Source organism: Serinus canaria, chromosome 5, assembly GCF_022539315.1.
Source record: "Serinus canaria isolate serCan28SL12 chromosome 5, serCan2020, whole genome shotgun sequence".
Taxonomy (NCBI): Eukaryota; Metazoa; Chordata; class Aves; order Passeriformes; family Fringillidae; genus Serinus; species Serinus canaria.
In genome coordinates, this window is record NC_066319.1 from 46,735,142 (window position 1) to 46,752,403 (window position 17,262).

Consider the following 17,262-nt stretch of genomic DNA (forward strand, 5'->3'; position numbering starts at 1 on the left):
TTCTTTGCTTTTTCTTTTTTTTTTATTATCTACATCAGTGTTGTTTTTAATGATTTTTTAAAAAACTAGTTTAGATACAAAAACAGGAAGCAAAGAATAAAGTTTGTGCAAACTTTTAAAGGGAAAAAGTACATTTTTTTCTGTGGTAGCCTACTTGTCTTCAGTCACAACAGTCCCACACTGTAGTAGGCAGGCAGTGAGGAGTGGCATAGGCCTGGAGCTTGATGTTTTAAACTATTCCTATGACATCAAAAGCAGCCTATGCTGGCATTGGCCTGTAGTCTGCACAAAAATTTCTGTGTTTCCTTCTCCTACCATCTTGCTTGATAAAATTACAAGTTAATGAAATTTATGACCATTCTAATTTCACTCCAGACATCATGCAAACCTGTGCTCCAAGAGAGCTGATACATTAGGAAAAACTTTGCATTTGGGAAGGTTAACTGTTTGGGGGATGCTACTAACAGGTTGTTAGACAGATAATCATGTTTCTTCCAGAAATTCAAAGAAGTAAGGTACCTTCTTCTCATTCTTGTAATGAATGTAAATTTCTTCAGTCATACTGAAATTCCATTGAGTTTTTATCCCATAGTTTCAACCTCTATTTTTCAGTGCTGTTTTGGAATAGCATATTTTGAATAAGACTGAATCTATTCTTTCTGTCAATTTTTTTTTTCTTCTGAGAATAGCTAAATTTTTGTCCCAGCCATGATGGAAGTAACAAATATGAAAACAGTGCAAAATATACTTCTCAGAAGCAGTAGCCTCAAAAAAATTATGAGCTAAACTCCTTGACTATAACTTCAATTGTCTGTGATTGTCCATACCTATTAATCACAAATGCTAATCTATTTCTGCTTTAAGGGAATCCTGGAGAGTGTTGTCTTTCTCTTGCTTTGGAAAGAGAGCACTATTTTCACTGTTGCTGTGTTTAAGCATGGCAGTTCCAACACCTTAAACTTTCTGTTTGCACTTGGAGATACTTTGAGACACTGGTTTCAATTGTCAGCATTGGTGCTAGGACCTGAAAACAATGTAGCTTTTGCAAGAAGAGTTTGAGTTCTAAGTGCAATATGAAAAGAAGGAAGCTGCCATGTTAGTGTGCTGCAGTAAGAGTAAATTATAAACTCTGACGAGTAGTTGGTATCTTGGGGAGTCAGAGCTTTTAAGTTGTGTTGTTTCTCAACTTTTCAAATCACCATGCTATTTATCTATAAAATAAAAACTTTTCAATGTTTATAAACACAAGTCTATTAATGCAGATACTTACCAATAGCTTTTCATTTTTGTTGTTTGTTTTTGGTTTAGTGGGGTATTTCTGCCTGTTTGGTGCCAGACAGCAGTGCTGGCTGTCAGTTCCTGTAGCCTTTTGCTCATGTCCTTCCCTTAGTGTGTGTGTTCAGTTCATTTTTTGTTGTCCTCTTATGCTCTGTGCCTTAATTACTAATTTGTAGCCTGAGATTTTGGGGCTTGCTGGATAAAACTGAATCCCCTTGTTTCTTTACTTTTGTGTGAGAGAGATACCTCTGGCTGAACTGTTTTCAACTTGACCTGTAGTTTTAAACTTAACACTTACATTGTATGGAATTATTTAAAGAGCCAAGCGCATAAGAGGAAGCATCAAAAATAGAAAATGATAGGAAGAACCACCTAATTTTCTGTCATGCAAGCATGTGACCCTTAGTAAATTCACAGGCAGGCCTGGTAGGATGACCCAAGCTGTCTGGATGTGGAGCATGTGCTGGGCATGGCGAGGACTTGCAGAGCGGAAGCTCGTGTTCGTACACTTTTCCATCAGATAGCAAAGTCTGGATTCCAGCTGTTGACAGGCATGTGCTTTGCAACTAGCAACAGAAAAACACAGTCTAATTCAAGCAAATGTTATATGTGTAAGGATTTGAGCTTGAAGTGGAAAGCAACAGTGGAGAACTATTGACACAATGTATACAAATATTAGTCAGTGGGAGTAGGAGAACTAAGTTAGCTCTGCTGGTGCTTCCAGCATTTTTGACACCAGGGGAACATCAACAGGTGGGATCTTACCAACAGGATAAATAAAAGAAAGACTATAAAAAATGAATGATAAATTGGTTTTCACTGTAGTATTAAAAAAAAAAGTAGTGAAATAACTTTCAGCTTGATTATTCTGAAAATTTATAGGTATTGTCAAGGCTGACTATCTGAGTCACTAAAGACCTGTCTGTAACAGAAAATGACATCATCTATAAACTTTTGGGATAATCAAGCTTTAAGTTTTGCAACGTTCTGAGCTTTAATGTTCTGCCAACTAAGTGAGTAGCTGTGACACAAGGGTGATTAATGATCATCTGTATGCCACTTACCCTGGATTTCTTTTTATTCATTTGTGTCACAAGATAAAGCATTGTCACACTGCTTGAACATCACTTGAGCAGTCTCAATGTTACTTTCTTTAGCTGCTTGACCTTTACCTGACAGTCCCTTCCCCTCTCAGGAATGTGTCTGCCACAAGTGCTTCTAAGCCTGTTCTTCATTTCCTGCCATGGGGGAGCAGGTCCAATGAAGAGCATAACGTGAGGCTGCAGCCCTTCAAACTTGGACAAAAGTAAGTTACAATAAAATGTGTTCCTTATGACATGTTTCTTCCAGCAGCAAAGTAGGACTGCAAATCTGATTCCTTTTTAAAATTAAAAATATGATTGACTTATCCCTGGAACAAAACATTCCAGTTGTTGCAGAGTATGTATTAACTCTCCTTATTTTCTCTTGCCTGGTCCATTGTTTTCTTAAAAGGATACTCTGTAGTTTCTCTTACTATTCTTTTAAAAATCCTGCTTTTTATGTCACAGTCTTTTGATGGGAACCATTTTTCTACAAATGACCTAATGCACAAAAGCAGTTTAATAATTTTATCGTGTAGTTAAATTTTAAGAACTGACTTATCTTGGCTCTCCCTAAAGATACCCCTATGGTGCAGGTTTCTTTGGGAAGAAAGAACATGCTATAGCCATAAGAAGGTACTTCTGCTCAACTCAGTCCTCAGGGCCCATGCCTAGTCCATTTGACTGGTGCAGAACTGCTCAGGTGTTCACACTGCTGAGTGCTAACCTAGTCACCCCGAGTTAAGCCCCATGATGTCCCAGCTGCCAGACTACTGGGTAGTTCACAGAGAATCTGATACTCGTAATAGCTTACGGGTAAGTTACCTTTGAAAATGGAGTGAGTGGGAATTAAATGGGCTGCCATGGGTGAATGGCATTCAAATCTTTAATGAAAATGATGACTGTGGATCCCTCTCCTGGGAGATAGGAAAGGTACTGCACTTTTAGACAATGCCCCAATTACTGGGCATAATGGGATTACCTCCTCTCCCTCACAGAGCTGACTGCCTTACATTCTTGAGACTTAAGGATTTTTTTTTTAACACAGAACACTGCAGCCTGTTAGGTTCCTTTATGAATTTAGCCTCAAAGGTGTTTGAACTAGCAACTCAGTACTTCAAAACAGTAAAACTGGAGTACATCATATAATCCTGGTCTTTGTGAAGGAGACAAGCTTTGACATTATTGTTGTAATGTTTTGTAGCTAGTAGTAAAAGTAGTTGGTTCTCATCTAACTACCAAGAATTTAGTATCACATCAGCTCTTTTAATTCCATATAAACACACCACCATTCGCCCCTTTATTTTAGTGAGGAAATCCATTGAGCTCCCTTGGGAGTAAAACCAACTCCTTGGGCCAGTAAAACCAAGTTTTATTAGTAAGACATACAAACTGCACTGAACAGTGCAGATGTTGTGAACTGAGCTTGTTCTGTGCCCTCTTGAAGGCTGGTTAGGTACAAAAGCACTGCCTCTCTCTGAGGTGAAGAATACAGCATCTTTTTTCCATTGAGGTTTACCTCCTCTGCCTAAAATTCAGGGCCACAGATGACTTAGGGGCTCCCAGATGGCATTCAGAACGTAGCTGTAGGGGATTGGGAGGGTAGGGAACCACATCATAATAAAGCTTCCTGAGCCTGGTAACCTCGCAGCAACTCTCAGAAAAATGAAGTCTGTTGAGTCAGGGCACTTTTGCCACAAGCAAACCTACAACTTAGAATTGCACAAAGTCTCCTGTGCTTTTTGTAATTTAAAAGTTTTGGTAGCTACAAGGACTAGCAAGGATTCTATAAAGGCAGAAATTTGAGTGTTACTTTTTGACTCAATGCTCATTGGTGTTTTCTGGAGCTTAGGTGCAGCATATTCCTGTGTCCAGACTGTAACTTACTCCTGTGCTAAGTTAGGGTCTGTTGCTTTAGACCAAACATTTTCAGTCCATGACATGCCAGTGGGCTGTTTACACAGTTTATAGGTAAGGGCACAACTAAATGTTGCTTTTCAGCCACTAGACAGTTCATACCATTTCTGGAAGGTTTGTCTGGAGGAAAAGGGAAAACAGGTGTACAATGTGAGTTGGTCTTTTCAGTTCTGCTTCTATCCCATTTGCCAACAGAGTATCTTAGAGTATCTGACTACATAAATGTTAGGGACATGTTTACTGGACCTCATTTCTGGCTCCTCCCTGCATTTCAAATGAATGCAGACAATTTTGTCCTCATAAAAGTTCATTTATTTCCACACTTTGTCCTATATATGTAAGTCTCAAGATTTGCTCAGTTTTCGTAATATATAAACAAACTGTGCCAGGAATGCTTTTCACAGTATTCATTCAGGCAGTTAAATTCTGAGAATACTAAGAGAATTAATACTAAGAGAACACTCTTAGGCTTTAGGCTCTATGGAATGACTATCAAGAGTGTTTTATACCTGTTCACAGAAGCTTCTTGACTGACAGGTGACTAAACCTTGTCGATGATATGCAAAAATAATCTTCCACTGTAGGATTCTACAGGAACAGGCACAGTACTATGCATGCTTGTTAATTTTGATACTTATAGTGGTCTTATATTGCTTTTTCTCCATACAAACACAAGCTCTCTTGTACTTTTAAAGACCATATTTGACAAAATAGTTATTTCAGGTTTTATTGCTTTATTTTAAAAGTGTTGTCACAGGAAGAAATACTGTGACTCGGAATACGTTATTAAAAAACATAAAGTCTATACTTGTCAACTAGTTTACCAAAAAAATGGTGTCAGCATAACACTGGCACCCTGTAAGCAACACGCTGCTCACACCCAGGCGCATCCTTTCGGAAAGGCTTCCGTATTAAAACAGGGTCCGGATGGACATTTCGCATTTAAACAGGAGCAGCAGCGCTGCGGGAATGGGTCCGTGCAGCGGGCCCGGGACACTTACAGTCGGTACAGCCTGTCCAGGCGCAGGCCCGGCCTCCAGCGCCGCCCTCACGGCTGCTGCACCTTCGTCCGCTTCACGGGAGGGTCATCGCCGCTCGCCGCCGCGTCCACGTTGTTTTCGTCTTCGCCTTCATCCTCCTCGTCATCATTGTAGTCGTCGTCGTCGTCATCCCCGCCACCACCTGCCGGAGTTCGGGCGGGCGCGGGTGAACGGTGTTGGGCGCGGGCGGCGGCCCTGGGCCGGCGGAGCCCCCTCGGCGCGCCCCCCCCGCCACTCACCGCGCCGTGCGCCGCCCGCAGCCGCCCGCTCCTCCTGCACCAGCGGCGCCAGCAGCTCCACCACCCGCTCCTGCAGCTCGCTCAGGGCCTCCCGCAGCCCGCGCAGCTGGGCGGCCTCGCCCTCCGCCGCCACCGGGTACGGCACCCGCACCGTCCGCGTCCTCCCGTCGCGGCCCCGCAGCTCCGCCACCAGATACCGCCCCAGGCCCGGTTCGGGCTCCGTCTCGGCCGCCAGGTCCGCCATCACGGCCCGCCTCTCATGTGCCCGCCCCGCCGGTCACGTGCCGGCCGCGCGGGCCGCCCAGCCCGGCGGTGACACACCGCCCACGGTCACGTGGGGTGCGCGCGATTCCGCTTCCGCTGTGGCGCCCCCTGGCGCCTCCTTGGCCCCGTGTTTCCCGCCTCGCTTCGCGCTCCTCGGCCTTCGCGTCCCGGCGATGGAGGCGGCGGCTCCGGAGGCCGCCGAGCCGGGAAGCGGCGGGAGCGGCGCGGAGGAACCCGTGGTGTCTCTGGCGGAGGTGCTGGCGGAGAACGAGGAGCTGGAGAAGGAAGCGCGGGCCGTGCTGGGGGGCAGCGACCACGAGCGCTGCAGTTACTCACAGGTGGGGGCGGGGCCGGGGGCCTCGGGGGCCGGGGGCGGGGCCCGGGCCCGGGGCGTGGCGCAGGGCGTGACCGAGGTACGGGGCGAGGCCTGGGCCCGCGGGGCGGGGCCGGGCGGGGCAGCCCGGCCCCGCCCCGCCCCGCATGTCCCGCTCCCCCCCCCCCCCCCCGGCGCCCCTCACGGCTCGGTCGGTCGGTGTCTCCCGCAGGGCGCGGTGAAGCGGCAGGCGCTGTATGCCTGCAGCACGTGCACGCCGCCCGGCGCCGAGCCCGCGGGGATCTGCCTGGCCTGCAGCTACGAGTGCCACGGCACCCACCGCCTCTTCGAGCTCTACACCAAGAGGTACGGGCGGCTGGGCGGGAGCGGCCGTGTAGGAGCCTCACGGCTCCCGTGGCTCCCGATAAACTGCTGGGGATTGTTAAGAATACGAAACCCAGCGTGTTCTCACTTTATATAAACCCTGAAACGCTACATTTTTCTTTACAGGAATTTCCGCTGTGACTGTGGAAATAGCAAGTTCAAAAATCTGCAGTGCAAGTTACTCCCGGTAAGTTTCAGACAGGTTTCAGGCATTCGGAGTCAAAATAACAGTCCTGGGAAGTTGGTGCCTTGCCTCAGCCAATGCTGACTCATGCGACACCTCCAGTCTTCCCACGAAGTTAAGAAAGGTGGGAATATTCCAGCAAGGGAAAAAACTGTTGAGGGACCGAAGGGAAATGCTGGGAGGAGAAGAAACATATGGTCCTTGTCATCCGTGAGTGCAGCAGTTCTGCATCCATGGTCAGCACGCTCCCAGGAGCAGGTTGTGGTGTTTCTGCCCTCACACATCTCATTAGCTTTAAGCTGTTTCAGAATAACCTTTTAGGATGCAGTTTGGCAGTCGCATTAAGCAAGTTTAAGGCTGTGCTGCTGTCAGAGGGACAGTTCTCTTCTTTGTGATGGCATTAGTGCCTTAATGGTTTGTCACCAGACCCTACTGATGGAATGGTTTTTTACAGTATATAAGCTGCCTCTACTTTTCTACTTGGTGGGTATTTTGAACTTTTCAAGTAACTGGCAATCTCAATCTTCTGGGAAGCAGCAGCAGGATGCTGCTTGGTTTGCTTGCACTGGTGCTCCCAGGATAATAGCACTCCAAACATTGAAACAGACAGTGGTTTTGTGTATGCCTATTTTGTTCTGGGAGAATTGAAATGGATCCAGAGCTAGTCAGGAAAGTCACGGTGCAGTGATCCCTACAGACCTGTGACAATTTTAAGATGTTGCCATTTCTCATTTGAGCCAATGAAATGGATCACGTGGTTGTTTCTTCTGCTTCAGTTCAGTGAAAATTCAATTGTACAGGTTAAGTGAGCTTCAGCATCTGTCCATTAATCTGTCTGACACCACAGTTGCCATTTGCTACAAGGGTGAGCACACTGTTTTTCCTCTTTAGTTTTGAACTTTGGCATTCCTTATGTGCCATATCTGCTGCTCAGTATAAAGCAGAAGTGTCTGAAGAATATTTTTCTTTTTGTGTGTCCAGGCTGATGAAAATAATGATGGTTTTAGGTAGGAATTAAGAGGGAACAGAAATGGCTGTCTTTTGTCATTTACTGCCTTTTGTTTTTTACTGTGTTGTTTTTTGAGACTTTTTCCCCTTTTCTTCTAGGAAAAGGGCAAGGTGAATTCAGGAAATAAATATAATGACAACTTCTATGGATTGTACTGTACATGTAAAAGACCTTACCCTGATCCTGAAGATGAGGTAAGAAATACAAAATCCAGTAGTAATCATATAGATGGTGTTTATGGTAGATACTGTGTAAAGGGTGGTTACTGAGCTTTTCAAGGAAGATCCCACTTCAAGAAATCTTATGTCCCATATTGGTTTTCATGTGCTGTGTGAAGTAATTACTTGATAATTTTTTTTAATGGTAAAGTATGTTTATGCCTTAGAGACAGATAAGGAGGCAAGTTTTCATTTGGACACAATGGTGCTGCAGTTCCCTGAAGTTGCAGAGTTCCCCTAGGGGACAGGGTTATTATAACCTTGACAAATGTGGCCTAGTGCAGAATAAATATATTGCATGTGATAGGAGAGATCAGAACGTGCTTCCCCGTGCCTGCAGCAATGCTCTGGCAAGGCTTCTGGGGTGGGGGAGTCTGTCCTGTCCTGCAGCACTAGCTACAGTTCTTGGTGGTAGCTGGAACACTTCTTTGTCTCTCTGAAACACTAAAACACAGCACTGGATTTGCACATGCATGCTGTTGTTTGCAGTCACAGGAATCAGGTGTTCTAAAGAACAGGAGAGGCACAAATCTTTCAAATACAAAAAAAAAAAACAAAACGCATTTTATAAGCTCCCCTCCCTCAAATTCAGAGACAGCTAAAAACATTTCTGAAGAAATAATTAATAGTTTTTTCATAAAAAAGCACTTCATACTGTCCTGTATGATGAGCAGTTAAGTTTGGTTCTGGCATCTTTCACTGACCTGATGACAGTGTGAATATCAGTGTCTTTCTTCTGCTGAGCTGTCTGTTCATGCATTTCTGCTTATAGGAAGAAGGATACCAGTATTGTATTAACTTTTATCAGCTTTCTGTGAGAAAGTCTTGCCCTGCTGGGAAGACTGGTTTTGTAGTAAGAAATGGGATTTCACAGCCTTAGTCATATGAGAGATGACATGTGTTGAACCTGAGGGGAGCAAACTGGCTAACAAAGCACAAAGTACTTATTAATGGCAGCTCCCTGTGAGGGGTGAGGGGGGAAGTGCAATTCCCTGAGCAGGATTTGCAGGATACTACAGTTTGAGACTGGTGAGAGATTCTGGAGGTTGCTATTAATGCTAATAATATGATTGTTCATTTAGATTCCAGATGAGATGATCCAATGCATAGTTTGTGAAGACTGGTTCCATGGAAGGGTAAGGAAACTTTAAATAGTAGAACTGCCATTTGCATAGGATGGAGTTGGTGGTGGTTAGGTTTGTATGGTAGTTCTTACTTGGGAAGTGTGCTGCAGTTCTCAAAAGAGATTATTACAGGAGTTCCAAGGCACTTGTTTTCACCTTATGCAAAGGAGCATTGAAAGTCTACTCTTGTACTGCTGTCCACTCCAGTTAAAAAATACTGGGAAGAGTTCTACCTTTTTGAAGGTTACCACTGCATAATAAAATAATAACTTAATAACTGTCTCTTTAATTAGAAAACTATAATCAGCATAGTTGGTGAGGAAAAGATTCTTATTGAGGTACATCATTATCAACTACCTGAAGAGTTTTTCCTTCAAAAGAATGCCTTTTAAACTCTTAATTCCTTTAAGTAAAGGAACAGACTGTGCTGTTCATTCTTGATTTCAGACTTTGGGGAAGTCTTTTGAAAGCAGCCAAGCACTGTAGTGGGTGCCCTACTTAATGGTTAAGCATTAAGGATTCAGCCTCTTGTGCCTTGAAGGGTACAAGTGGAATTCCATACTTGAAGTTGCAGGATCAAAGAGTAAAGAAAAAAAAAAAAAGATTGGCTTCCATTATGGGTTCTTGTAGATTAACTTCTTTTTTATTAAGTGTATGAATGAAGAGTGTTGTCCTACATACTGTGAGCTTTGCAGGAATACTTTTTCAGAAGAAAGCCACTAAGTACTTTTAATTTCCCAAATAGTTCTCATCAATTTATGGACAGCTTTGGGATTGAATTCTTCTCAAGTTCAGTATGTGGTCAATATAGATGCTTCACTTCTTTCTGACAGCATCTTGGTGCAGTTCCCCCTGAAAGTGGAGACTTCCATGAAATGGTGTGCCAGGCCTGCATGAAACGTTGCCATTTCCTATGGGCTTATGCATCACAATTAGCAGGTAAAGAAAGTCAAGAGATCTGAGCCAGTATTTTGTGAGCATGTGTTTCTCATACATAGTTGGTTAATGACCAACTAGTATTGGCTTTAAGTGGTTGGAAAATGATGCTCATTAATTGCATTGAACAATCACCTTCAGCAGTGGAAGATGTGGGATGACAGTAACTTGCATAAAAAAAATAAAAAGCAGTTTTCGTTCTTAAATCTTGATTCAGTGCTGCTTGCTTCTAGTTACTTAATCAAAGATGTCTAGCAGAAAATGGGTGAAGATTTAATACTTGACTCAAGGAACTTAATTTCTAAACTGGATCAAAGAACTGAAGAGCCATCCTAAGGGAAGCAATGAGACAAACACTTCTTACAGATGCTCTGAGCAGCAAAGTGTGATAGAGTGACCTGAAATTAATATGTTTAACATTAATCTGGGTAGGGCTGAAGCTGTGCTCAGAACACATTCCCTGTGGTCACACCAGCTCTGTGGACTTTAAAGAATAGATTACTTGAATTCTGTAGAAAGAACTAGTTTCTCACAGTCTCCTAAAAATACTGTTTGTGTCAGCTGCTCATAAATTTCTTGTGTGCCCAAAATTTCAATGGTATTTTCAAGGTTGGCTACCTGGAGTTCTTTTCCTTGTAATGTAAATAGTACAGAACAGGGTGTTTGTCTGTTTTTGGTTTTCCTCCTTCTAACCAGCTTTGTCACAGGTCACATACTTGAATTGGCATCAAACAGAAACTTGTTTTAAATAAACAAGAGATTAGTGTAGTTAATCTGGGGTGGTGTTTTTGAGGTGTCTTTGGAGAAAATTAAGAACTCCAACACAGTCATGTGACAAAAAAGCATGTGACAGTTACTGAAACTGATAGCTAGCAAGGGGTGTCAAGAAGGACAAACATCTTAGTAAAGAACTCTGAAATACCCTCTTCCCTCTCCTAGGGTTTAGATTTTGGGAAGCAGAGTGTTTTAGAATAGGAGAAGCAGAGAGAATGCCTGTAGTGACCTGTACTTTTTCTGGCACAGTATTTTTATTTGTGGGTATGTATCTTCCAGTTCCTCCTTTGACCAAAGCGAGCTCCCTTGAAGATGAAGGGATTGTCCTGAAGGTAGAGGAAAGTGAAGAGCAGAAGAAAGAAATAAAAAAAGAAAGTGGAGTGGAACACCATGACACAAAGGAGGAAAAGCAATTGGAACAATTTAATGAACCATCCACTAGCTCTGGGTCTGCCTGTCCTGAGGTAAAATGTGCCTTCTCTTCTGACCTGCACATCCTCATGCTGCTGGCAGTCAAAATGAAGCCCACCTCGCTCTGTACAGGCTCAGGGAAGGGGTGTTCAGTCTGTTCCCGTGTTCCTCTTCAGTGACTGACCTTCAGACCTGCAGTCTCTGTGGAGCACAGCGTGAGCTGTGGAGCAGGGCTGTCAAGAGATGTAATGTCTGTTTGCAGATGGGCTACATCTGTCCCTTCTTCTCAGCCACCTGGCCAGTACACTGAGGTGACTTCTGTTTGTTCCAATACGTGGTGTAACTGCACTTACAGTTACTGCAGAATACTTACAGTTATTGCAGAAAATTTATTCAGAAATTTCTCATGGAAATTGTTGAAACCACATCAGAATTCTCATGTGGATGGTAATATAGGTTGTTTATAAAAATAAATGTATTTGAGACAAAAGAAAATTCTTGCCTAAGGAGGACATGCCAAAAAGAACAGGGTCTCTTTGAAGTGATGTTATAGAGTACTGAACACTCTAATTTTAATTCAGGTGGTTACTAAGAGCGAGGAGCCTGTCTGCAAGCTGAAAGAGCTCCAAAGCAAGCCATTTGTAAAAAAAGATACTGCCACCTTTTGGCCATCAAACTGGAGGAGCAAATTATGCACATGTGAAGACTGTCTGGTATGTATGTTCTCTTCATATGTATGTATGTTTGGTATGTATGTTCTCTTCATTCCCATCACATGTGGGACAGGCAGGGAGGAGCTCCCAGACCATCACTGAGGAGAAGCTTTAGGTAAAATCTGTGTAAATGTTCTTAATGCTGAAACCTCCCTTCATTCCACCTAAAGATTCACATTGAATCCTGTGGAATTAATATAGCAGGAAGGGGCTTCTAAATGTTTGTATTTTCTTTACTGCTTTAATCCAGTATTGCTTGGAAGTTGTTAAAAGGAGATTCACCTTATTATTTTTATTGTTATTTGTGATACTGAACGCAACAAGGATTGGGGGAGAGCACCTCCATCTGAGAAATTTTGTCACATAAATTTTACTTTATTCTCCAGAAAATGTATTCAGAGCTTGAAGTCCAGTTCCTGACAGATGAATGTGACACTGTCTTGGCTTATGAAAATAAGGGTACCAGTGACCAAGAGACAGAGAGGAGAGATCCCTTAATGGACACCCTTAACAGTATGAACAGAGTCCAGCAAGTGGAACTCATCTGTGGTAAATACAACCTCATTTTTAGAGTCTCCTTTAACACACTTTAACTGAATGGTTAGCCACAAGAGATTGATGTCTAGTGTCAAACTGTTTTTGGAGTAACATGCAGACAAGTGTATGACAGGTTGCACATCTCAGTCAGGATTGGTCCTCTCTGGCCCATCATTACAACTGTAATTTGCAGTGAGACACTGGATGGTGTGTGAACTTTCACCCTGTTAAACATCTTAGATACTGTGATAGTGATATATTGTAATGTGAATATTTAAACATTAATTTGAACTTCTGCTGTCTGGCTGATTTATCTTACCCTGTTTTGTTGTTTGGCAGTGTCCTGTTGGCTGGGGAGTGCCAGCCAGGCATCCGCTGTAGCTCTGCTGCAGAGCACAGTGCTGAGGTGCTTTATACCTGGAGCTGTTTCTCTCTTCCAGCCAGGGCTCTGCACTCTGGCAAGGACAGTGTCCCAGTCCCCAGTTACAGGCTGGGCCTTCCCACCATGCCCCACACGTGCTTTTGTGGGGGGAAGCTGGGAGCAGGGGCAGTCTGTTAGTTACCTGTACTAATTCACTCACTGATCTCTGTACCTTTCTCTGAAATCAACCCAAACAGACACACTACATAGGTTAGTCTCATAAATTGTTAGGCTTCTCATGTTTACATTATTATTATTTATAATCTAATTCAAACCTAGATTTGTCTGAAGTAAACCCAACTAATGACAAGAGGAAGTAGAACAAGTTGTGTTCTTGAGCCAATGTTAAACTAAAACTGGGTATCTTACTGTTGTTTTCTTTGCCTTTGCTTTGCCATCCAGAATACAATGATTTAAAGACAGAACTGACTGACTATCTCAGGAGGTTTGCAGATGAGGGAACGGTAAGGTGCAACTTCCAGAATTTGTTTGCCAGAAAATGTGTTCTAAAGAACTGCTGAGGGCTGGGTGGTGAATACCATGATGGTCTGTTTTAATGTTTTTTCTTGTCTCTTGGAGTTGCTGGTACTACACTAGAAATCTGAAATCCCTTATTTCATTTGAGTTTAACAATTCCCTAATGACGTTGTTGAGAGATAATGGGAACTTTAGAGAAATCTGTCTGCAAGGTACTGAGAGCAGTTCTTACATTAAAATGAAACTTCTGTTCCTCTAGGTAAGATATTCAGGAAGAAAAGCTCTTAACTTTTCTGGTTTTTCTTAGATTGAATCTAAACCCTTAGAAGAATAAGGACTGACTATGATTGTCAGTCTTGTCAGTTGTTTTCCTGCGGGAATTTGCATGCCATCATTAAGTAACACTTGCATTTTGTTGGCTGATTTGCTGTATTGCCATTCTTAGTTACATTGGAATGACCCTGAAGCAAGCTAGTGAAAATCTTGTTTTGTGTTAAATTTTCTGATGATAAAAGCAAGAGGTCAAAGTCATTAAAATACCATTGGGAGCTTTGGTCCATGTCTTTGTTCTGCCTTTGGGGAGCTCATTTCCACGTTTTATTATCCACAATAGAATCTGGGCATTAATCCTCTCCTTCAGGTGCAGCAGGAAAGCTGCACCAGAGAAATTTCAGGGTATTTGCTTTTCTGTGCTTTGTGTATTATGTGCGGAGATAAAACAGGATCTTTTAATGAAGTTCTTCCACCACAACTTGGGTTTCATGCTGCTTCTCCTAGGTGGTTAAAAGAGAAGACATTCAGCAATTCTTTGAAGAATTTCAGTCTCGGAAAAGGCGACGGACTAACAGGATGCAGTACTACTGTAGTTAGACTGAGAGGGTTTGGGTCTGAGAGGACAAGTGTCAAAACAATGTTCACTGGCAAACAGAAAAGGCATCTTCAGTTTTTGACTTCTCATCAAAATCCAGCTGTCCAAGAAACTTTTTAATTGTCTTATACGTCCTTCATTTGTAGCACCTAAAACATGTTCTTAACAAATCCTTACATTGCACTTAGAGGGATTTCAGTACCGATGGCCTTGGCAGTCCCGGGAAAGCCGGCCTTGTCTCCAGGGGAGGAGGGCGGGTACCAGAGCAGCGTGTCCTGCCGCACCCCTGGTTACTGCCGGGGCCTGGAGCCATGCCCGTGCTAAACCCGCCCGGCCTCCGCCCTGCCCTGCCCTGCCCTTGGTAGCAGGGAACGCGCTCCCGGCTCTCCTGCTTGAATGGCTCTGCCCCCTCCCTTGGGGCTGTAGCAGCAGGGAGCTGCCTGTTCCTGCCCTGTCGCGGCCCCTCAGGGGCTGGGCGGGCCGGGCTGGGCTGAACCAGCACTGCTGCCTGCCCGCTCCCGTTCCCGTGGGGAAGTGCTCCCCGGCCTGCCCACAAATGGGAAGGCAGAGCTTAGGCTTGATGCAACACCGTGTTCTGTCTGGTTTTATACATTAAAAAAAACTTATTTCTAGTATTGGACAGGGATGATTTCTGTGGTAAAAAAAAAATTGAGATGATCTTAACGTGCTCATCAGAACAAAAACAAGAACTAGGAGGAGGTACTAAATTACAAACTAAGCATGGGGGGGTTTGTTATATGCTTTGATTTTAAAAACTAGCCTACAGTAAATTCTTCTACTTTATAAATGTTGCTGAAAACACTGCAGCATCCTGGTATTTTGCTACAGTATGGAATGTTCTTTTTATAACCACTGTGATAATCATGGGACGGGAGATGTTTCACTGACTTTTAAGACTACACATAGTTGCAATTAAAAATTAAAATTTTGTAAGTTTGGATCCTAATGTAGTTAGACCCCAAAACATACATTAAATTTCTAGTTTTTGAGGATTTCTATATCATGGGTTACTATTCTGCCTTTCCATGTTAATGGTTTTTGAAAAGCAGAGGTAGACTTTTATCGTTCTCACTATTAACTGTTTCTGACCATTTTATTTACAATCTGTAGTTTAGCATAGATGCTCAGCTGAGCAGCTTCATAGAACATAGACTATGCTGAGTTGGAAGGGACCCAGCAGGATCATCACATCCAACTCCCTGCCTTGCATAGAACACCCCAGGAGTCACACCATGTGCCTGAGCGCGCTGTCCAAACACTTCTGGAACTCTGTCAGGCTGGTGCTGTGCCCACTGCCCTGGGGAGCCTGTTCAGTGCCCAGCCACCCTCTGGGAAAAAAAACCTTTCTCTGATATCCAACCTAAACTGCCCTGACACAAGTTCAGGCAATTCCCTCACTGTCACTGGGCACCACAGAGAGGAGATCAGTGTCTGCCCCTCCTCTTCCCCTCTCAGGAAGCTCTAAATGCAGTGGGGTCTCCCCTCAGTCTCCCCCAGGCTGAACAGACCAAGTGACCTCAGTTGCTCCTCATAGTGCTTCCCTTCAAGGCCCCCCTGGACCTCCTTTGGACACTCTCTAACAGCTTTGTATCTATTTTATATTGTGGCACCCAGAACTGCCCCCAGGGCTCGAGGTGAGGCTGCCCCAGTGTGGAGCAGAGCAGGACAATCCCCTCCCTTGCCTGGCTGGTGATGCTGGGCCTGAAGCACCCCAGGGCATGGGTGGCCCTCCTGGCTGCCAGGGCACTGCTGACTCATGCTCAATGTGTCATTGACCCCCAGGGCCCTTCCCTATTTGCTTTTAAATTTAACTCTGGGTATTGTACATGCTCTTTTTTTGGTAGCAACTGTTACAGGAGCTGTAACTGCACATCTAACTACAATACAAAAATATTAAAATAACTGTTCACCGTCTACTGTCTTGTTTTCTCCCAGTGCTGCTGTAGTGTTGTTTCCATCCTCGAACCAGGCAGACAGAGGGAGCCCACTGATGACCTGTTAGCCAAGCCACCAAGGTGTATAACGGGGGCTAATCAAACCCAGGATTTCTAGACCTTTGTTTCTACCTGACCCAGGTGTGAAACAAGGGCTGGCAGCATGCTGACAGGTACAGTTTAGAGCAGGACAGGGTCATGTTTCCTCTGTGTTGCAATTTCTGTAATTCACTGAAGGAGTGGGGGAGAGGGTACCCAAAGGCAATTGTGTTTATTTCCACAGGAAATAAAAGAGTGAAAGGCCCCAGTGATCACAGAAATACTTTATGGCCCAGTGCCAGCCTTGCTGTGTTTGAGAAAATGCAGCAGTGATGGAAGGAGTGAGTTCAAATGTAGAATTCCTGTGGCTCCAGTTGCAGAGCACAGGGCCAGAACTGACCATGAGCAGTGTCCATTCCTGGCATCAACCGGTACTGAAGCAGGGTCCACTTGAAAAGGACCCAGCTCCAAGTCTCCCTTTCCAATGCAAAAAGCCTCCCCTTAGCAAAGAGACATCAGCCATCCTCCTCTCCTCTGAGGCTGGCAGGGTTAGAAGCACTGTTGGAAAATATTAAAATTGTCTAATTTAGGAAGCTCCTAGAACTGATCTTCCTGGGTGTGGGAGTGAAGGTGTCAGTAATTACCATGTGGGACCACACAGTTCCCCCTCTCCTAACCCACCTGTGCTCCGTGTCAGAATGTAACCCACGGTATTTTGCTCTTGTACATCAGAGTGGGACCAGGCCAGATGAACTTCAGTCACTGCTCTGAAGCAGTGAGGCACTTGTTTCTGAGACACAGATGTAATGAATTGTCAGCTGGAATAGCTGTCAGGAGAACTGCAGCCTGGGAATGCTGGGTACTGAACATCTGTCCAGCTGCTCTGATGAGAAAATGAACACCCGCTTCCTTGCACCCAGGGCTGCGGCCCAAGGCCCGGCTCTGAGCAGCCCTACTGCCTTTCACAAGGCATGGCCTCAGTCAGTTAGGCTACAGCCAGAACTCACAGAACTACTTCACTGAAATGCTTTTCACTTGTATTAACTGCCTGATCAGTGACTAATTTCGAATCCCTTTTC

At 44.2% G+C, this 17,262-nt stretch overlaps 1 protein-coding gene across 1 annotated transcript; it reads left to right on the forward strand.

Moving 5' to 3' along the window:
• Positions 1 to 4,370: 4,370 nt before the first annotated feature.
• On the forward strand, positions 4,371 to 16,117 carry UBR7 (ubiquitin protein ligase E3 component n-recognin 7). The gene is made up of 11 exons (XM_030240019.2): positions 4,371 to 6,158; positions 6,366 to 6,499; positions 6,644 to 6,704; positions 7,809 to 7,904; positions 9,011 to 9,064; positions 9,886 to 9,991; positions 11,042 to 11,226; positions 11,755 to 11,886; positions 12,273 to 12,435; positions 13,247 to 13,308; positions 14,099 to 16,117. The coding sequence occupies exons 1-11, from the start codon at positions 5,205 to 5,207 to the stop codon at positions 14,189 to 14,191; spliced, it is 2,040 nt and encodes a 679-aa protein (XP_030095879.2). The 5' UTR covers positions 4,371 to 5,204; the 3' UTR covers positions 14,192 to 16,117.
• The last annotated feature ends 1,145 nt before the right edge of the window (positions 16,118 to 17,262 follow it).